Genomic DNA, 19,741 nt, shown 5'->3' on the forward strand with positions numbered 1-19,741 from the left:
GTAGAAAATGAGAAGGACCTGGGAGTCATTGTTATGAATAATATGTCACCTGAGAAACATATAAATAAGATTTTTGGAGAAACTTATAATTTAATAAGAACAATCAAAGTGGCATTTACATACCTGGATGAAGAAATGGTGAGGAAAATCCTAATCACCCTGATAAGACCAAGATTGGAATATGCAGCAACGATATGGTCACCAAGTACAAAAAAATGTATAAATAAACTTGAAAGAATACAAAGAGCAATTACAAAATTGGCACCAACACTCTCAAAACTATCATATGAAGAGAGACTACAAAAACTTAAACTACAGACACTAGAGCAAAGAAGAGAGAGAGGAGATTTGATAGCTATTTACAGAATCATGAAAGGCATAGAAATTACTGATAGAGAGAATCTAATAAAATGGGATGACAGAAATACAAGAGGACATGGAAAGAAAATAAAAAAAGACAGCTATAGAAGAGATTTGAAAAAGAACAGCTTTCCTCACAGAGCAATAGACAGTTGGAACAAGTTAGATGAGAAAGTGGTGTGTGCAAAAACAATACATGAATTTAAAAATAGTTTAGATAAAATGAGATATGAAGACGGGACCCCACGAGCATAGCTCCCCTTTCCGTAAAATACAACTAGGTAAATACAACTAGGAACAACTAGGTAAATACACACACAACTTCAACGAACGGACGGCTTAGAAGACGTTCTGAAGAAAATTGAAGTTTCGTGGATCCCAACGCAAAGAGAAGTGCCTATTGTATTTACAGGGTGGGGGAAATTGCTCGTGGGGTAGTGGGAAAGTAGGGAAAGAGGAGAAGGGGAGGGATTGCTGAGGGAAATGGAAGGAAATGAGGAAGGAGAGGACTTGGCCCAGGCAGACAGGCGAAAGATAAACAAACGGCCCCCCGACCAGCTGAGCGACGATGAAATGTCTAATAAAAATGTAAAGATTAGAAGTATAGATAAGAGCAATACAGTAGAAAGTGATGCGAATTTGTTCCTGGGATTTAAAGCGGGTGTGGGGGGACATAACCCCCCCCCCCCCCCGACTGACAAGACTAGAAGAGAAGGTCGATAAGATGATCGAGGACTTGGAGCGTAGGTTCGGTCATGTTAACAACATTGTACGGGGAGTTGTAAAATTGGAAGAACTAGAGAAGGCAAACAAAAACTTAACTAAGGAAATTATTAAAAAAACAGTTAAAAGAAGTAAAAGATGAGAATAAAGTCTTAAAGGAGAAAAATAAGGAGAACAAGGAGGGCTGGAAAAAAAAATCCAAGAAAATAGCAAAGTTGCATTCACTGACATAATCAGACAGCAAATGAATGAACAAACTGAAAACTCAGTTATTAAAGTGATGAGACAGAAGGAGAATATAGTAAGAGACTTAGCAGACAAAAAGAAATGTATAATTATATTAGGAATGGAAGAGAAACATAACCCAGATAGAACCACAAGAATCAAAGAGGAAAATGAAAAAGTAAGAAATTTACTAGAATTAGTTCAGGAAGATGAACCAGAAATAATGAAACAAATCGAAGAGAAATTCAGGCTAGGGAAATATAGTACAGACAAGACCAGACCAATCAAGATTAAATTCAGGTCACAAACCACGGCTGAGAATATCTTATCCAAAACAGGGAAACTAGCAACAAGTGAACAATATAAAAAGGTATGGATAAAAAGGGAAATGAATAAAGAGGAAAGAGAGGAAGAAAAACAGAAAAGACTTGAAGCAAAGGAAAAAACCCAGATAAGAACGGAGTCAGAAAAAGAGAGATTCTATTGGAGAGTAGTGAATATGAAACTAAAGAAAGTCGACATACAAGAGAAAAACAAAAGGGAAACAGAGAACACAATGGAAGTGGCAGAAAACTAAGAGTGTCTTACACAAATATAGATGGATTAATAACAGGATTGAATGGGCTGAATGATTATTTGAAAGAAAAAGAACCAGACATAATGGGAATTGTAGAAACAAAATTAAAAGGTCCACTACCACCCAACAGTGTAGGACATGGTGCATGTAATTATTGGATTAGAAACAGAGAGGTAAAACAAGGGGGTGGAGTTATGTTCCTGACTAAGAAGGATATAAACGTGAGGTGTGTCACATATGGAAAGAATACAGTAGAGATGATAATGATGGAAGTAGAAGACAGAGATAAGAAGAGCAGAAAGTTTGTGATAAATTATGTGCCCCCAAAAACAGCCTCATGGAAAGAGAGTGAACATAAAAGTATGTTAGAGGACACAAAGATAACATTAAACAAGATAATGGAAGAGGGAGGAAAAATAGTTATGATGGGCGACTTTAATTGCAAAGAAATCTGCTGGGAAGAAATGACAGTAAAGGGTGGAGACGGCTCATGGGGAAACGCTCTACTTGAGATGGTTACTGACCATACAATGACACAATGGATACAGGAGAACACTAGGTATAAAAATGAAGAAGAGCCATCGAGACTAGACCTAGTAATTACATCCGAACCTAGAATAGTGGACAAAATTGAATATAAAACACCAATAAGTAAAAGTGACCACATATTGATTGAACTGGAACTTAATGAAGAAAAACATATGAAAAGAAATGAACAATATAGAAAAGGAAGATTGATGTATGAAAAAACAAACTTTGATAAAATAAGAGAATTCTTTCAAAAGGAAAACTGGGAAGAAATATACAAAGAAGAAACAACAGTAGAAGAGAAATGGAATATTTTGACAAAAATTTACAAAAAAAGGAGTGGAAAAGTATGTCCCAAGACAAAAACAAGAAAAAGAATATGTAAAATGCTGGTACAACAAAAGTTGTAGGGAGTTAAAAGACAAAAGAGACAAAGCCTGGACCAGATGGAAAAAAGACAGAAGACCTGAAAAATGGAAAATATATACCTGTTATAGAAATGAATATGTACAAACGTGCAGAGAGGAAAAGAGAGAATATGAAAAAGATATCATAGAAAAGTGTAAAGATCAACCAAAACTATTCTACAGATTTGTAAACAATAAACTGAAAAACAAACAAGACTTGGAGAAATTAAGACAGGAGGGAGTTGAATACACTGAGGAAATAGAAATGGCGGAAATTATGAACAAACATTTTAAATCAGTGTTTACAAGGGAGAACATACAACCTGAAGAGAACGAATGGAAAGAGAAAGTCCCCCCTATGGAAGAAATAGAAGTAACAAAGAATGAAATATTAACACACTTGAGTAATCTTGATGTCAGAAAATCGCATGGACCAGATGAAATAGCAAACTGGATACTGAAAGAATGCAGGAATGAACTGGCAGACAAAATACATAGCATACTAAATAGTTCCTTGAAAGAAGGAAAAGTTCCAGAAGATTGGAAAAAAGCAACTATAGACCAGTCTCTCTAACAAGTACAATAGCAAAAATTTGTGAAAGAGTTATCAAAAGTAGATGGGTAAAATATTTAGAGAAAAAAAACAAAGTGTTAAATCCAAGGCAATTTGGATTCAGACAAGGACGATCGTGTGTCACCAATTTAATATGTTTCTATTCAAGGCTAATAGATATAATACAAGAAAGAGATGGATGGGCGGACTGTGCATTTTTAGACCTAAAGAAAGCTTTTGACAAAGTACCACATAAGAAGTTGCTTAAGAAATTAGAAACTCAAGGAGGAATACAGGGCAAACTACTAAATTGGATGGAAAACTTTTTGCAAGAAAGAAAAATGAGAGTAGTAATAAGAAACCAGAACTCAAAACGGGATGAAGTAATAAGCGGTGTTCCGCAGGGAATAGTTCTGACCCCTATAATGTTTGCTATATATATTAATGATATGGATGAAGGAATTGAAAGCTATATGAGCTTCTGCAGATGATGCAAAACTACTGAAAAGAGTGAAAACTGAAGAAGATTGTGAATCACTATAGAGTGATCTAAATAAAGTACAGGAATGGAGTAGGAAGTGGGAAATGGAGTTCAATACAAAAAAGTGTAGTATAATGGAATTTGGAAAAAGTAAAAACAGAATAACAGGAGCATATAAATTGGGAGAAGGAATAAAAAAGTAGAAAATGAGAAGGACCTGGGAGTCATTGTAATGAATAATATGTCACCTGAGAAACATATAAATAAGATTTTTGGAGAAACTTATAATCTAATAAGAACAATCAAAGTTGCATTTACATACCTGGATGAAGAAATGGTGAAGAAAATTCTAATCACCCTGATAAGACCAAGATTGGAATATGCAGCAACGATATTGTCACCAAGTACAAAAAAATGTATAAAAAAAATTGAAAGAATACAAAGAGCAATTACAAAATTGGCACCTACACTCACAAAACTATCATATGAAGAGAGACTAGCAAAACTTGAACTACAGACACTAGCGCAAAGAAGAGAGAGAGGAGATTTGATAGCTATTTACAGAATCACTGATAAAATGGGATGATAGAAATACAAGAGGACATGGAAAGAAAATAAAAAGACAGCTATAGAAGAGACCTGAAAAAGAACAGCTTTCCTCACAGAGTAATAGACAGTTGGAACAAATTAGATGAGAAAGTGGTCTGTGCAAAAACAATACATGAATTTAAAAATAGTTTAGATAAAACGAGATAGGAAGACGGGACAATACGAGCATAGCTCCCCTTCCCGTAAAATACAACTAGGTAAATACACACACACACACACTAATGTAATAATAGAATTTAGACTCCAAGTATGAAGTAGTCTTAATTCTGAAAAAAAAAATCATATAGCTGTGTTAGTATCTCTTCGATGAAGAATGTAATGAAAATGCACAAAGAGCGGATTATTTCTCGTCATCACAGTGACAGCTTAACATTAAACATAGAAATACAACTATACTATTATGTATTGAGAAATACTTATTCCCTTTTGCCACATCTAAAGCAATGATTATAGCCTGATATTAGCGACATCTATGAAACAGACGACAAAATTATTTTGTTTGTTGACCGTTACATTGGTCATATTTCTTTTCTTTAGATAAACTATTTCTGTGGAAATGTGATGTTAGTTATAAACTTGGAACGTGAGAAAAGGATAGCAAAGAGTATCATAAATGCATTGAGAGCAGTGCCACTACCAAGTATGTGGATATTACATGAAATATGAAAGGTGATATTTTGTATGGAATTTAAGAACAATTCTCAGGTTTGTCAACGAAACATGATTGTAGCAAACATAGAAGTAACTAAGTATTTCAAAGAGACTAAAAATATTATTGATAGGCTCTGGTTAAAAACAGAATATTTATTGTATATCATAATTATGAACTATGCAAATGGTATGGAAATTATGTTAGTGAATGATGTTAAGATAGATAAAGCGAATTAAGTTCTCTAGAAAAGGAAACATCAATGAAAAAGGGCGATAAAAATAAAGAAAAAGATGATGTTGATGCTGTATTTTATTTTAATATTAGAGAAATAACTTGATGTACCGTAGTTCAAATGCGGTTAGGGAAATGGTACTGGTTACCAGGACATCTCCATTATTATTTGAAAAGCTGACAAATAGCCTCCAAAGTTAAAGATATATAGTAAAATTCCAGAATCATCCAAGCACAGCTATTTAACATGAAACTTGTCTAATTGTCCTTACATGGTTTACTTACTAGTTACTTGGTGAAGTTTCAAAGTCAGTCTTCACAATCATAGAGATCCACCGCTGCTGCCAGTCCTGCTGTCCCTCCTCACAAGGCAAGGGCCAGTTGGTCTGTTGTTCGTGTTTGATAAGAACCTACTGATGGCGGTGTAGCCTGGCACTGGGTGACTGGGGGCTTGCCTGGCACCTTCAGTTGATTACAGTTGACGTTTTACTAGAAGAGGCCTTATTTGGCCTATGACTCCAGTGTGGCAGCCTGATTTCTAGTATGATGTTGGTGTTGGCCGCGTGCAGTGTTAATTTGTGCTCTATATTTATATATTTGCTCTTGTCCCTTCCAGAATTTGTCTAGCCTTGCCTCAAAACTTTTGACTGTGTCTGCATTTACCACCCTTCCGTAGAAACCTGTCCAGCACATGCTTGAAGCTGTCCACCGAGCATTTGGTTCTCTCTCCCGCTTCTTATCTAACCTAATGTAACCATTCCAAGAAAAAATGGATCTCTTGTATTCCACTATCATGCAAACACAATATTGATTTTTTCATGTGAAAGATCATTTTTTTGTGTGGGATGGTTACATTATGTTAGGAGCTATTGAATAATGTAATTTTCATGTTAAATATACATGTTTGTGTGAGTGGAATTTTACTAATAGATCTTTTAAATGCTCCCCCAAAAAAGTGGGGTGGGGTGGGATGGGAGGACAAGAATTTTGCCCGTTTTATAAACGTACCCATAGGAGATAATAGTGAATTCGGAAAAAAGTGATGGCTGGGCTGTGTGTAGTGTAGTATAATCTAAGTCACATGGCAGCACAAAATGGCAGTTAGTGTGCATCTAGCTGTTGTAGGAAGAGGATTGCTGCGGTGAGTGCTCGTAAAATTTTCTTTCCGATGCGTCACATTTTTACCACTCCAGGCATCCCTATGACCCTAATATGACCTCTAGAGGGAATATTCATGTGAAGCAGTTGTTCAGATAATTGCTTTAAAAGAATCTGGCCTGCAAACCAAGCAGATAGTGCAGCAAATTGGTGCCAGTGAGAGAACAGTGCACTGGTAGGTTGCCATATTTTATGAGGAGGGAGGGATAAAAGTGAGGTACAGATTTTAAGAATGGGTGATGGGTTCATTTTGCAGAACCGTCACTTGCAGATAACCGTCATTGGTACTGGCCCAAAATCTCTATTGATTTTGACTGTATTTCCTTCATTTTATCACAATAGAAAAATGACACTAGTAACTGCTCCCATTTTATAAAAGAAGTTGATGGGAGGTCTAAGGATTTGCCAGCTGCTATGGAACTGCAGGTTTCCAGTCAGTGAAACTTAAGTTAAAAATCAGTTAAAGAAAACTTGTGCATGTAGGATAATACCCATGCAGTAGGGGGGAGGGGGCACCTGTACATGGTCCTTTGAGACATGTTGGAGATGAGCATCTCCATTTGATCTATTTTCACTCAATAACAAGTACCTACATGAGGTGGTCCTGTGAGAGGGACATTAATAATCTCCTTGCTGCCCATCTTGAAACCCCACCAACTTCCTCATTTCTGTTAGGTGGCATAACCCCAAGGGGCTGACATTTAGATTTTGGACTTTGTTCAAGACCTGTCATTGTCAATATTGTCAATATTTCTTCCACCTTTAAACTCGAGGAGATCCAACAATTGATTGACTGACTCAGAATCTGTCAATACCTCCACCTCCACCCAGAGGTACAGACATTCATAGAAGTTTATGGTGTGTGAGTATATGACTGTCATTGTAACCTCCAGGTTTTCTGGATGGCAAATCATGTGTCTCTGTACAGATTTTGTTATATCTTGGTAATGTTATTCTGTTATGAATGTTCACCATGATTAGGTTGACTCTTGCCTTTCAGAAAGGGTGTTTTGTTTGACAAATACATATCCCAACTGCATGAATTTGTACAGGTGACTGTACAGCAGCTCAGTCTTAATTATAGCGATTTAGGGTGTGGTGTTGTGTGAAGTAGGGTATTGATGACCATTGTCAACTGGTCTAGGATAGTAAGCTACTGGTCAAGAAAACTTAAAAACTTCAGGCAACAATTAATTGGTAACTGTAATCATAGTCATTACTGTTCCCTTAAATTTGATTTTGCTGGAAACTAGTGAGTTCAAGGTAGTTTGCAGTATTTTCCAAGGTCTCCCATAGATAGGTATTTATGTCATGTATTTAAAGTTACCCCTTTTCTTTCCAGGACAATGTCTTTGCTTGGAAGATGCAGAAGTATCCTTGGGAGGGAAGGAATTTCCTTCTCAAAAATATTACACTTCTACCGAGGAATGGCTTCAATATGGCAGAAGGGCGGCACAGAATCAGTTATCCATCTGATGCCTTTACAATCAAGTTCATCAGTATGGTTTTCAGTGGCAAAGAGGCTTTATTATAAGAGAACAGTAAATTGTAAAAATGTATTTAGACATAGGATGTGTTCATCAACTTTTGATAAAAGATATATGACACCTAATTTAGGAGTCTGTCATCGCAGTATTCACTTTACTTGTAGTAATTCCTGTAAAGGTAATGAAATGGGTGTTCCTGATTACCTGAAAGGAAATGTAAGCCTAGTGCCTGAACTCGAAGATGGTTTGTATGAAGAGGATGACATAGAGGAAACAGATGGTATAGAGGATGACATAATTGAGTTCTTAAATTCTCGGTCTATTGGGTATGAAGAAATGGAAACGAACTATATAGTACAGTGTCCAGCTTGTGCTAAAGATAATCCAAGCAAAATCCAGGAAATCTTTATAGATAAAACATCAGGTATTATTAGGGGGTCAGCACTGTACAGTGTGAATATAATTTGAAATATAGGTTATAACATCTTTAAAGCAAGTTTTTGTTCATTTCTTGATAAATAGTGATGTTTTCAGGATATTTTGTGTGCCCTGGTTGTTGTAAAGATGGAAACTGGGAGGACTTTTTGAGAGTGATTGACTCATTTGAAGATACATTAACCCCTGAAAGTCTGGGGATTGCACTTAATGCTGCAGTGCCTCTGTCTCACCAACATCAAGATATTCTAGAAACCAGCTGTTTACAAGTGAGTTCCTTCTTATGTTATTATGCAAAATTGTTTAGGGGCACAGTTTTGATATGTTTTCAGACTTGTTTTTAGGATATTACTCCTACATTTCAATGCGTTGTCAATTGTGTCAAGGATAAATATCAATGTGTAGCATAATCTTTACGTTCTTGCTAAACCAGGGACTGACGACATTTACCTTCATGAGGTGGTCCTGTCAGATAGAGCCATTTCTCTGCCGTTCATTTTTAAACCCCTTCATTTTCCTCACTTCTGTTTATATTTCCTTCAACTTAAACACAAGCAGAGTTAACAACCAGTGACTATGGCCCTCCCTCTAATATTTTCACTCAGTGATGTAGAAAGAATCCCACACTAATACAAAGTAAACAATAAAACATTTCTACCTTGAGAGATCTAAGGGAGGGCCCAATATCTATTGCCAACTGCTGTGGGGCTGTGTTTTTCCAGTTAGCTAAACTTGGGGCAACAATTGATTGATGGATTAGCCAAACCAGAAGAAAGGCAAAAGGCAGAAGGTGTTGATCATTTGTCTTTGCTGTGAAAACCCTGACATATATGATACAACAAATATGGGAAACCCAATTTTTTATCATAGTCACTTACTTTACAATACTCATTTAAGCATATCATTTGCAGAATGTGGATATTGGAACTCTTCTAAAGTTTGATGCAAGAATTAGTCGTGATAATTCAAGAATATTACTTCCTGTTTATGATGAAACTGGTGAACTATGTGGATATGAGAGCATTTCTTTGCTACATAAAGTTCCTCAGGTAAGGGATTGACTACTTATAGTTTAAGTATGTTTTGTTTTTTCAATATATGCAAACATTGAAGATGCCTGCTTTAAAGAAGGGTGTCTCTACTTAAATAACTAAACACAGTAAGAAAAAAATTGTAATTTTTTTTATTTATCTATTTATTTTTTGATTGCTGCATAAAACTGTCTATGTGCAAAGTGTCTTGCTAATTGTTGGGAATTGTGCCATGGAAGTATAGTCAAGTGTGGTTCTTATTAACCTCTTCCATATGATGATGCCTATATAGGCATTGTGAGGGGCAAGTGGGTATACGAGGATGTCGGTGTCAGTGTCTTGATTGTATTTATTTTGTAGTTGTAGCTAAGTGGCCCCTTAAATTCTGTAAACATGCTTGATTGCATTTTCTGTGTTCATTATTACTCAGAGAAGGAGAAGGAGTAATACAGTAGTGACTTTATAACATAAGTATTGTGATGCATCAATCATCATACCTCAGGTATCCAATGCTGGGTGTGAGAATTTGACTCATATTGAAGAGGTTGATTATTTATAGATAGTAATTAGTTTGTGTCTGTCTAAAGCTTGCCATTGATTCTAGTAAGTTTATTTTCTTGTTGATTTTCATGATTATTGAAAGGGAGGCCCAGAATTTTAGGTCTCCCTCAATGGAAGGGTTTGGCTATTTAATTTTACTGTTGTTTCACTGAAGTATAAGTAGTGTTGGTTAGACATGTCCATTTATGTTGTATAAGTAATGTTTACGCTTTATCCATAAAACCTTTCTTCATCTTTAATTCACGAAGGTTATTCGCCGTTTCTTGGTGGGAAGAAATCAACCATTCAACATGAAAAGTGCTGCTTCAAGTCCTTGTATTGTTTTAGTTACAAATGCCTGTGATGTTCTTTGTTTAGCACAACACAATATTACAGCTATAGCAATTCCCAACAGTAAGTAATTTAATTTTTGGGGTTTAAACTCATTGGTTTTGTAAGGGTACTTCTGATAAGATGATTGAGTGAAAATCTTAACCATTGAGTATATGTACCAAAACCGTTTTCCTCTTCCTCATAAAAGGGGTGGCCAAGTCAAATTAAACACCCATGTAACACCCATTCAACCTGTGTTTGATATAATATGCTAAGTGCTAAAGCCCTTTTCCCCCATATAAAGTGGGTAACTAAGTCAAAATGAAAGATGAAATAAATTATTGGGTAATGAAATTTGCCTGTAGTTTTACATACATATAACAATAGCTTTTTCCCCCTTACAAGGGAGGTAGCCAAAGTCAAAGGCATAATCCACTCCCACCCATTTCATTCCCAAATGCACTCCCATTCACCACCCCTCCCTCCCTCTCTCCTTTCTTGACATCTGGATTATGGGTCATCCCTGCATCTCACCCACTGCCCTTGGTCAGAAGCAATCTAGCACAGCACACCCACAGTAAGGCTGCTTCATTTAAGCAGTGCTCCCCCCACCCCTCTCTGTCCTCCCATCAAGAAAAAAAGAAGATGGGGAGAAATCCCTTCGGGCTGTGTCAAAATATCATTCACATGTATTCCTTACCCCCCTCCTCCCATCTTCTACCCACTCCCTTCCATGCATCACAGCATCATCAATACACAACCATTCTCCACTCACCCCTATCTTCTGTCGTCTCCCTTCCTCAACAGATATTCCCTTCTTACCCAATTCTTCTTTTACCCCATCTATCCATCTCATCCTTGGTCGCCACCTCATGTTCACTCCTTCCACCTCTACTTAATCTTTCTTCATTCATTCTTTCCATGTGTCCAAACCATCCCAGTATTCTTTCATCAACCCTGTCTCCCAACTCTCAATCCACCTCACCACCTTGTTTCTCACTCTATCCAGCCTAGTAACCCCTACCATGCTTTTCAGGCATTTCATCTCAAACATATTTAAACTTTCTCTCATATGTTCCATGTTTCTGCTTTTACTGTGCTGTCAGCACAATTACTCCCTCATACTGGCCATTTACAGAATCATGAAATGCATGGAAGTCCTTGACAGAGAAGACTTATGAAAGTGGGATAAAAGAAAAACAAGAGGACACGAAAAGGAACTCAAAAATGATAGTTGTAGAAGAGATCTGAAAAAAGATAGTTTTCCACACAAAGTGGTGAATGTCTGGAACAAATTAAATGAAACAATAGTGTGTGCAAACACCATACAAAAATTTAAGAACAAACTAAATGCTGAGAGATACAAAGGCAGGTCACTACGAGCATAGCTCTCATGACCTCTGAAAACCTTCCTATCCTTAATCAAGAGATTTCTTCTGTCAATGTAGGTTTTCCCCATTAGTGACCTGAATACTGTAATCAATATCATCTCTTTCTCTTCAATATTTCAAAGTCAGATCCAATGTCTTTAATGTGAGTGTGTCTGTATGTGTGTGAAATGGATGTGTGCTTTGACACAGCCAACAGGTGCAAAAGATGAAGCAGAATATATTGTTTTCATGCATAACTGTAAAGGAAAATAATAATGATTTAATTACAGATATTGCTCATTATTACTTTTAGGCTCAGAGAAGGAACTGTCAGCTATTGTCAACATTTCCCCACGGCAAATTATCATGTGGATACCAGCAGGGGTACTTTCCCATTCCTTTCTGTCCTCTATCTATACAATGCAGCAAAATTCTGCAGTTGTAATGTAAGTATGGAAGGTTGTATAGTGGGATTCCCATTGTTATATTATTTTGGATGTGGATTTTCCAGATTGGTGGTAGTTAGAAGTACAGGTAAACCTTTGAATGCATAAAAGTCATATTCCTAAAGATGTTGCTCACTTAGAAGATGATTTGTTCCGAAGAATACAAACTCTTCGGTACTCCTTACAATAGGATACCTTCGCGTAGTGCGCAAATATTTCTACTGCTAAATTAAAATCCTCACTCTGTGGGTCTGGGCAACGCTTATCCTCAGTAAGGGGCCCCATTGGGGCAAGGGGGGGGGCCCCTTGCCCTCCACCACAAGTCTCGTACACTATAACCATTCTCTTCGCAGTAGTGAACGAGTTAACATCGCTCAACTGCCGATTCTCAGTCAAAATCCATTATTAGCACAGCAGCGAACTGTTAATTAATCAACGGTTCAATATTTACGTATGTGCCGAAAATCAAGCAACCCGCTTTGATTGTCGCCAGCTCACTCCCAGGACGCCAAGAAGTTCGTCGTCCTTCAATTTCATCGGGGTTTCCCTACGCCTCCTGTGTCCTGGAATTTATTAAGTGCCTTCTCCCTTTCCTGTATTATTCCCTTAACCGCCACCGGGTATCCTACCCTTCACTGTAAGTATGGAATCTGGTTCCAGTATTGTTGTTGTTCAAGCTGGGTTGTGTGCCTTCGCCGAAGGGAGATACCTTTGTCTCACCCCCTTACCGCCAGCCCAAGTGGATCCTCACATTTGGTGTTTCAAGTGTATAGCTCTTAAGTGTTCACCTTCATCTCCGTGTGAGACGTGCATTCAGTGAGATGATAGTCAGTGTTCCGTGTACTTTCATGTTCACAGGAAAGCACATGCAGGGGAAAAGGTGCGCAAGCATAGAAAATGGCTTCCCTCTTCACCCCCCAAAAACAAGAGAAGGCCGACTACGGCTTCAGAGGAGACGAGCAATTCTCTCCCTCCTCCACAGCGTAGTAGACAGGAAAGTGGTACAACGTCCACCTCGAGTCATTTTCAGGCCAAGTTGTCATTTATTCCTTCAACCAGGATGGTTAGCGTAGACGGACATGCTCCCCAGGCCACCTCTAGCTACCGTTCCTGTACGAGATTTTTCCCGGATGAGGTCGCTTGCGGCTTGCCCTCGACCCATCCCGGAAACTCGACGGTCCCTCCTCCAAAGCGTAGTAGCCAGGAAAGTGGTACAACGTCCACCTCGAGTCATTTTCTGGCCAAGTTGTCCTCTATTCCTTCAACCAGGATGGTTAGCGTAGACGGACATGTGCCTCAGGCCACCTCTAGCTACCGTTCCTGTACGAGATTTTTCCCGGATGCGGTCGCTTGCGGCTTGCCCTCGACCCATCCCGGAAACTCGACGGTCCCTCCTCCAAAGCATAGTAGCCAGGAAAGTGGTACAACGTCCTTTTTGAGTCATTTTCTGGCCAAGTTGTCCTCTATTCCTTCAACCAGGACGGTTAGCGTAGACGGACATGCGCCTCAGGCCACCTCTAGCTACCGCTCCTGTATGACATTTTTCCCGGATGAGGTCGCTTGCGGCTTGCCCCCGACCCATCCCGGAAACTCGACGCCGGCACGGACAAAGAACCCGGGTTCAAAGACAAAGAGCCCCTTAGTCTCTTCTACTCAGGAATCCCGCAGTACGCATAACACCCACCGTAGGAAGAGCCGGGTGATCAACGGTGACCTTTCCATGCCCTTTGATCACGAGGACAGAGATCAGGGACGCGGTTGCAGACGCGGTGTTTCTCGCTGACCAGACAGGCGCCAGCTACAACGGCGACGACGAAGTCTTGATATCTGACCTATAAAGGTCAGATATCAAGACTTCCATAACTTTTTGTATTTACAGTTTAATGTACATAAAAAAAACATACTGACAGTATTCTATATAATTCCACCATCTACATCTTATCAAATTTGGCAAAAAGCAGTTTTGTCTTCATTTCATTGCGTCGTCTGCTATTCGAAACATTCCGCCCGTGCGCTTCGGGAAAGGTTCGGGGAATTCCGCGTACGTGACGTCACAGTTGCCAAACAAACAATATTGTTATTCTGAATATCTAGACTTCGGAAAAGTGGTATGCGAGGCGCAATTAAAAGTGAATTTTCTGAATAAATTCTTCTGTTATAGGTAAAAACTTTATTTGTATGCTTTTTAAAAGTACTTTTTCGAGCAATACGATGATTTTTAGCGAATGGAATATCTGTTGATATCTGACCTTTAATTTCATACCTGGCTCAGAGAATGGTTATAGTGTGTGAGACTTGTGGTGGAGGGCAAGCCCCCCCCACCCCTTGCCCCAATGGGGCCCCTTACTGGGATAAGCGTTGCCCAGACCCACAGAGTGAGGATTTTAATTTAGCAGTAGAAATATTTGCGCGCTACGTGAAGGTATCCTATTGTAAGGAGTACCTCAGGTTTGTATCAGGGAAAAATTAATTTTCCTGCAAAAATTACATTTTTTCATGAGAAACAGTGATAATAAAGGGTGTTAGCATCTACCTTTGAGGGGGCCCTCTTAATCACTTCAGTATGATGATGCTTATGTAGCCACAATGAGGTGTGAGTGGGTACAAAAAGATGCCGGTGTCGGCTTCTTTATATATATATATATATATATATATATATGACACACAGGAAACCCACAGTTGGAGAAAATAAACTTCAAATAAAGAATAATCCTATATTTCGGCTATCAACTGTAGCCCTCTTCAGGAAAGTACATAAGACAGAGGGGACTTATAAGCTACAGAGAAGGTAAGGAATGTGGACAGATGACATCACTCAGGTGCGGGGCAAACTGGGATGGCGGAGGAGGGAGGGGGTGAGGTGAGGGGGGGTTGTAAGCTCTGTACCAATTTGCTGACTGCTGCACGTGAAATTATGTCAGGAGTCCACTAAAGGGCAGTGGACTCCTGATATTATTTCATGTGCAGCGGTCAGCAAATTGGTACGGAACTTACAACCCCCCCCTCACCTCACTCCTTCCCTCCTCCGCCACCTCAGTTTGCCCCGCACCTGAGTGATGTCATCTGTCTACATTCCTTACCTTCTCTGTAGCTTATAAGTCTCCTCTGTTCTCTGTACTTTCCTGAAGAGGGCTACAGTTGATAGCCGAAATATAGGATTCTTCTTCATTCGAAGTTTATTTTCTCCGACTGTGGGTTTCCTGTGTGTCATTTACAAATGTGCTACTACATTTCTGTTTAGAAATATATATATATATATATATATATATATATATATATATATATATATATATATATATATATATATATTTTTTCTTTTTTCTTTTTTCTTCTTCGTAATTGTACATGAGTTATCCCTGGATTTTGTGAACGAGTTTGATCATGTTTTCTGTGTATATTATTACCCAGAGTAAAAAAGCATGAGTAATACAGCAGTGACTTTATGTTTTATAATGCAAGTAGTACATGTGGCAGCTGATGCTGCATGCAAGAATTTGACTCATACTGAAGTGGTTAAGGAATACATATACCAAAGGCTTCTTCCCCCTTACAAGGGAGGTAGCCAAAAAATAAAGGCATAAAATCCACTCCTACCCATTCCATCCCCACATACTCCACTCCCATTCACCCCTTTCCCTTGATTGTATGTACTACTAGCTTAGTGAGGGATGCCTGACTCCATGAGTAATACCATCCAAATCTGCATTCACTCATAACTGTTCTGACCTCCCCCCCTTTTTTTGTCCTTCAGAAGTTTAGTATAACAATAAACAGTGTTTGATGTTACAAATTGGTTTTCACCTTTGTTTTGCTAGTTATAGTATGGTATATGTCTCAAGTAGGGTCCGAGAACAGTTATGATTTGACCATAATACAAGCCTGGTGAATCAGGGCACCAGGCAACAAAGTAATTGGACTTTTTCCTCGTTCTCCTTGTTGTTTTACTCATATGAGTACTGGACCCCTGTACTCTACTTCTGGTGCTTCAGGTTATAATGTACTTCTTCCTAGTGCTCATACTAAGTGCCCACTCGGTCCCGAGATTCAGGTAAAATTTTATAATTGATTAATAGGTGACCTTAGCTGCAATGTAGCATTCACTATAACATGTTGAATACTGTAGAATATCATTAATGGTACTACTCTGATATAATACTCACTCATACTGTTTTGTTACAATTTATCATTATTTTGTTGTTCCTTTGCTTAATGCAATGTTCCTTATTGTGATGGTGCTCAATTTTTGGTCTCAATATCTTATGTGTTACAAACGTTTTAGTAATACTAGCAAAACTGTAACAATGTTTATGTGTCATATGTGTACTGACTGGTATTACTCATGATTGTCTCTGGTCCCCTTAACCCCCTATATATGTTGTTTGTGTGACTTAGTGTAGAATAACAATCTAATGAGGACCACAATGGAAATAAGCATACATGCTTTTTGTGTTATCCTTGGGAATTTGCAATCATTACTTTGAACTTTGTGTTGTCATTATCTGCACTTCATATATATTGATTCTTTGCCAAATAAAGTCTATCTATCTATCTATCCTTTTCGACTCCTCCCTTTCCCGCCACATTCGCACCCAAGTATCTAAAACTATCCTCTTCCCCTAGTCTCTCTCTCTTAATACTCACTTCCAGTTTGCTGCCCTATTCTCCCCTTGTACACCTGATCACTGTACACATATCCACATTTATCTTCAACTTCCTTCTTTTGCACACCTTCCCAAACTCTCACTAACTTCCTCAATACCTCCTCTGATCCTGCTACAGGTGCAGTGTTGTCAGCAAACAACTGGCTTAGCTCCCACTTTTCTCTATTTTCTTTAACCATCTCCAATCCCCAACCCATTACCCTATTGTTTACCTCTTGCACCACCCTATCTATGTATAGATTGAAACGCCAAGGTGACATAACACATCCCTGGTGAAGTCCCACCCTTACCTCAAACCACTCACTCTTTCCATTTCTGATTCTAACACAAACTCTACTACTCTTGGAAAAACTCGACTGCTCTTAACAGGTTTCCTCCTATCCCATATATTTGCAATACCTCCCACAATACCCTATCTGCCCTGTCATAAGCCTTTTTCAAATCCATAAAGGCCCAAAAAACATCCTTACCTTTTCCTAAAGCTTTCTCACATATCTACCTTACCACAAAAAATCCATGCAACCCCTACCAGTCCTGAACCCACACATTTTCTCACCAATTTCTCCCTCTGTTCCTCTCCTAATCCTCTCCATCAAAACCCTCCAATAAACCTTCCCAACTACACTCAACAAACTGATCTGTCTGAAACTACTACACTCATACTTGTCCCCCCTTCCCTTGTAAAATGGAACTATACAGGCATTCCACCAATCTTTTGGTACTCTACCCTCATTTAAACAAACATTAGATAACCTCACCAGCCAGTCCACCATCACTGTACCTCCCTTTAATCTCTTAAGGAATATTTTATTATTAAGACATGCTCCAACATTGTAATATGCTCCAACATGGTAATGCAATATCTGCATGATAGGGAAGGTCTTCCTCACGGGAATGCTGCCACTATTGGTAGAGGTGGATGGACACTTTGATGTCATGGTGAAGGTGGATGGGAAGAGGTAAATCAAAGCTTGCTTGACTGATCATGACACAACATAGACTCGCTTGAAACTGGACACAATGGCCATTTGCATAGTGGTGCTGGTTTATTGGATATGACATCATAGTGTATACATCGTGGGCTGCTTGAGTATGATGTGTATGTTCCTATTATTCATAATGCCCATGCATTCTTGTACTTGGAATAAATACATATACCAAAGGGAGGGAGCCAAAAAAACAAAGGCATAAAACCACTCCCACCCAATCCATCCCCATCACACTCCACTCCCCTCCATCCTTTTCCCTCCCTCTTATCATGAAACTTCCTGTACTTGGAATAAAATGACAACATTTATTTATGTTAAGACGAAAATGTGCAGCTAGAATCTGTGCATGTTGAGGTTTACCTGTGTTCCTTCCAACAGTTTGGTGATACATTATCTTGCCACCTTGGTGGTTTTTCACTTTGATGCATGCTGCAAAAATAATGTTATATTAAAATGTTCAGCACTTTTTTTTTTTTCTTTCTTTTTCTTTTAAATGTGCACCATATGTTCAGGAAACTAGGTAGGAATAGGAGAGAAATGCCTCACTCCTTTTATTCTCATCTTCCTCATCCTGTTTACTTGTTGCTTTAATCAGTTCTCCTTTCCTCACTCACTTCATTAGTGGTGCCTAATTTTTCTATCTTTATGCCCAAATCACTACAGATTTCTTTGAGCTACCCTGTGCATAACTCCCTTTCCACCCCCTATTCCCTCCACATTTCCCTTTCTCTCCATTCTCATTAGAGTTGTATTTCTCAAACACTTGATCTCAAAAACATTCACACTTTTCTTTCCTCCTATACATTCAGACTTTCTGCTTCATATAGGATCATGAGTACAATTACTCGTTTGTATGACCTCCACATTGCATTCATCTCCAAATGCTCCTTCATAACACTTTTCATTCCATTCAGACAATTACTTCCTCTGCTCTGTTCACTGTCACATGGGAACTCAGAGACTTAACATTCTCCGATTCCTCCAGCCTCTCACTATTCACATGTTCAACCAACTAACATCATCATATCTTGTACATCTCATCACTATTTTTGTCCGTGCTATCACACACTCCCCCTATCTCAGCTGCCAACTGTATCAGTTTTTCCTCAGAATCAGCCACACAGTGTCATCTGCAAACAACTGGTTTACCTTCTGTCTCCCACCACCCTTACCCTCCATTTTTAAACACTCTCGTGTTAACCTACCTCCCTTACCACATCCTTATATATGTAGAGCAATCATGGTGACATTGCACAGACCTGATGCTGTCCCACATTCACCCCAAACCACTCACTCATTCTGTTCCCAACCCTCACTTATGCTCTACTACTTTTGTTTTATATAGCAAGAATATTTCACATTTTATGAAAACTAGATTCGTTTCTTCTCAGGGAGAAATATTTAAAGATGCCCATATGTAGTATGTCTGGAGAGAATATCAAAGAAGCAGTAAGAACAAGTGCTCCAATTATGTCCCAGGCGTTCACATCCTTTAAGGACCTCCAGGAACAAATCTATCATAGAATAACACATAAGGATGAGGTAGGAAAAATTGGTGTTGAAGAAATATGACACTCATGAAAGAATCTGTTACAAGATATTTCAGTATCATGAACTATGTTTTCAAAAATATAATTATTGACAGGAAATTCAGTCAGTATTTTTAAGTTGCACAGTCAAACAAAAAGGCCATGTATAGTCTTTCATCTAAAATATAGTCACTTACAACTGTCCCATAGTTCAGTTACATCTGATGTATTGGGAATGAATGATATTTTCTTCATATTTGTAAAAGTGAGTTTATTAACCCTGAATAACACAGTATTGTTTTCATGAATATGTCAGTTTTACTATTTTAAATATCATTTGGCTCATATGTGTGTGTGGGATTAAAAATTGTAAAGAGAAATAGACATTTGGGAATGGATGCTAAGAGGAGATTGTA

General features: G+C 38.4%; 1 protein-coding gene across 3 annotated transcripts in view; it reads left to right on the forward strand.

The window, feature by feature from the left end:
* Positions 1-4,998: 4,998 nt before the first annotated feature.
* The window catches only part of mtDNA-helicase (mitochondrial DNA helicase), a 47,038-nt gene continuing 32,295 nt past the window's right edge, over positions 4,999-19,741 (forward strand). For all 3 annotated transcript variants that reach the window (XM_076186464.1, XM_076186462.1, XM_076186463.1), the window contains exons 1-7: positions 4,999-5,132; positions 7,847-8,415; positions 8,526-8,695; positions 9,338-9,475; positions 10,267-10,411; positions 12,014-12,146; positions 19,188-19,338. In XM_076186464.1, coding sequence (XP_076042579.1) covers positions 5,119-5,132; positions 7,847-8,415; positions 8,526-8,695; positions 9,338-9,475; positions 10,267-10,411; positions 12,014-12,146; positions 19,188-19,338 — 1,320 coding nt within the window. In that variant the 5' untranslated portion in view covers positions 4,999-5,118. The remainder of the gene's footprint in view (positions 5,133-7,846; positions 8,416-8,525; positions 8,696-9,337; positions 9,476-10,266; positions 10,412-12,013; positions 12,147-19,187; positions 19,339-19,741) is intronic.

Source organism: Oratosquilla oratoria, chromosome 6 (genome assembly GCF_046742065.1).
Source record: "Oratosquilla oratoria isolate Oo_2021 chromosome 6, ASM4674206v1, whole genome shotgun sequence".
Classification (NCBI taxonomy): Eukaryota; Metazoa; Arthropoda; class Malacostraca; order Stomatopoda; family Squillidae; genus Oratosquilla; species Oratosquilla oratoria.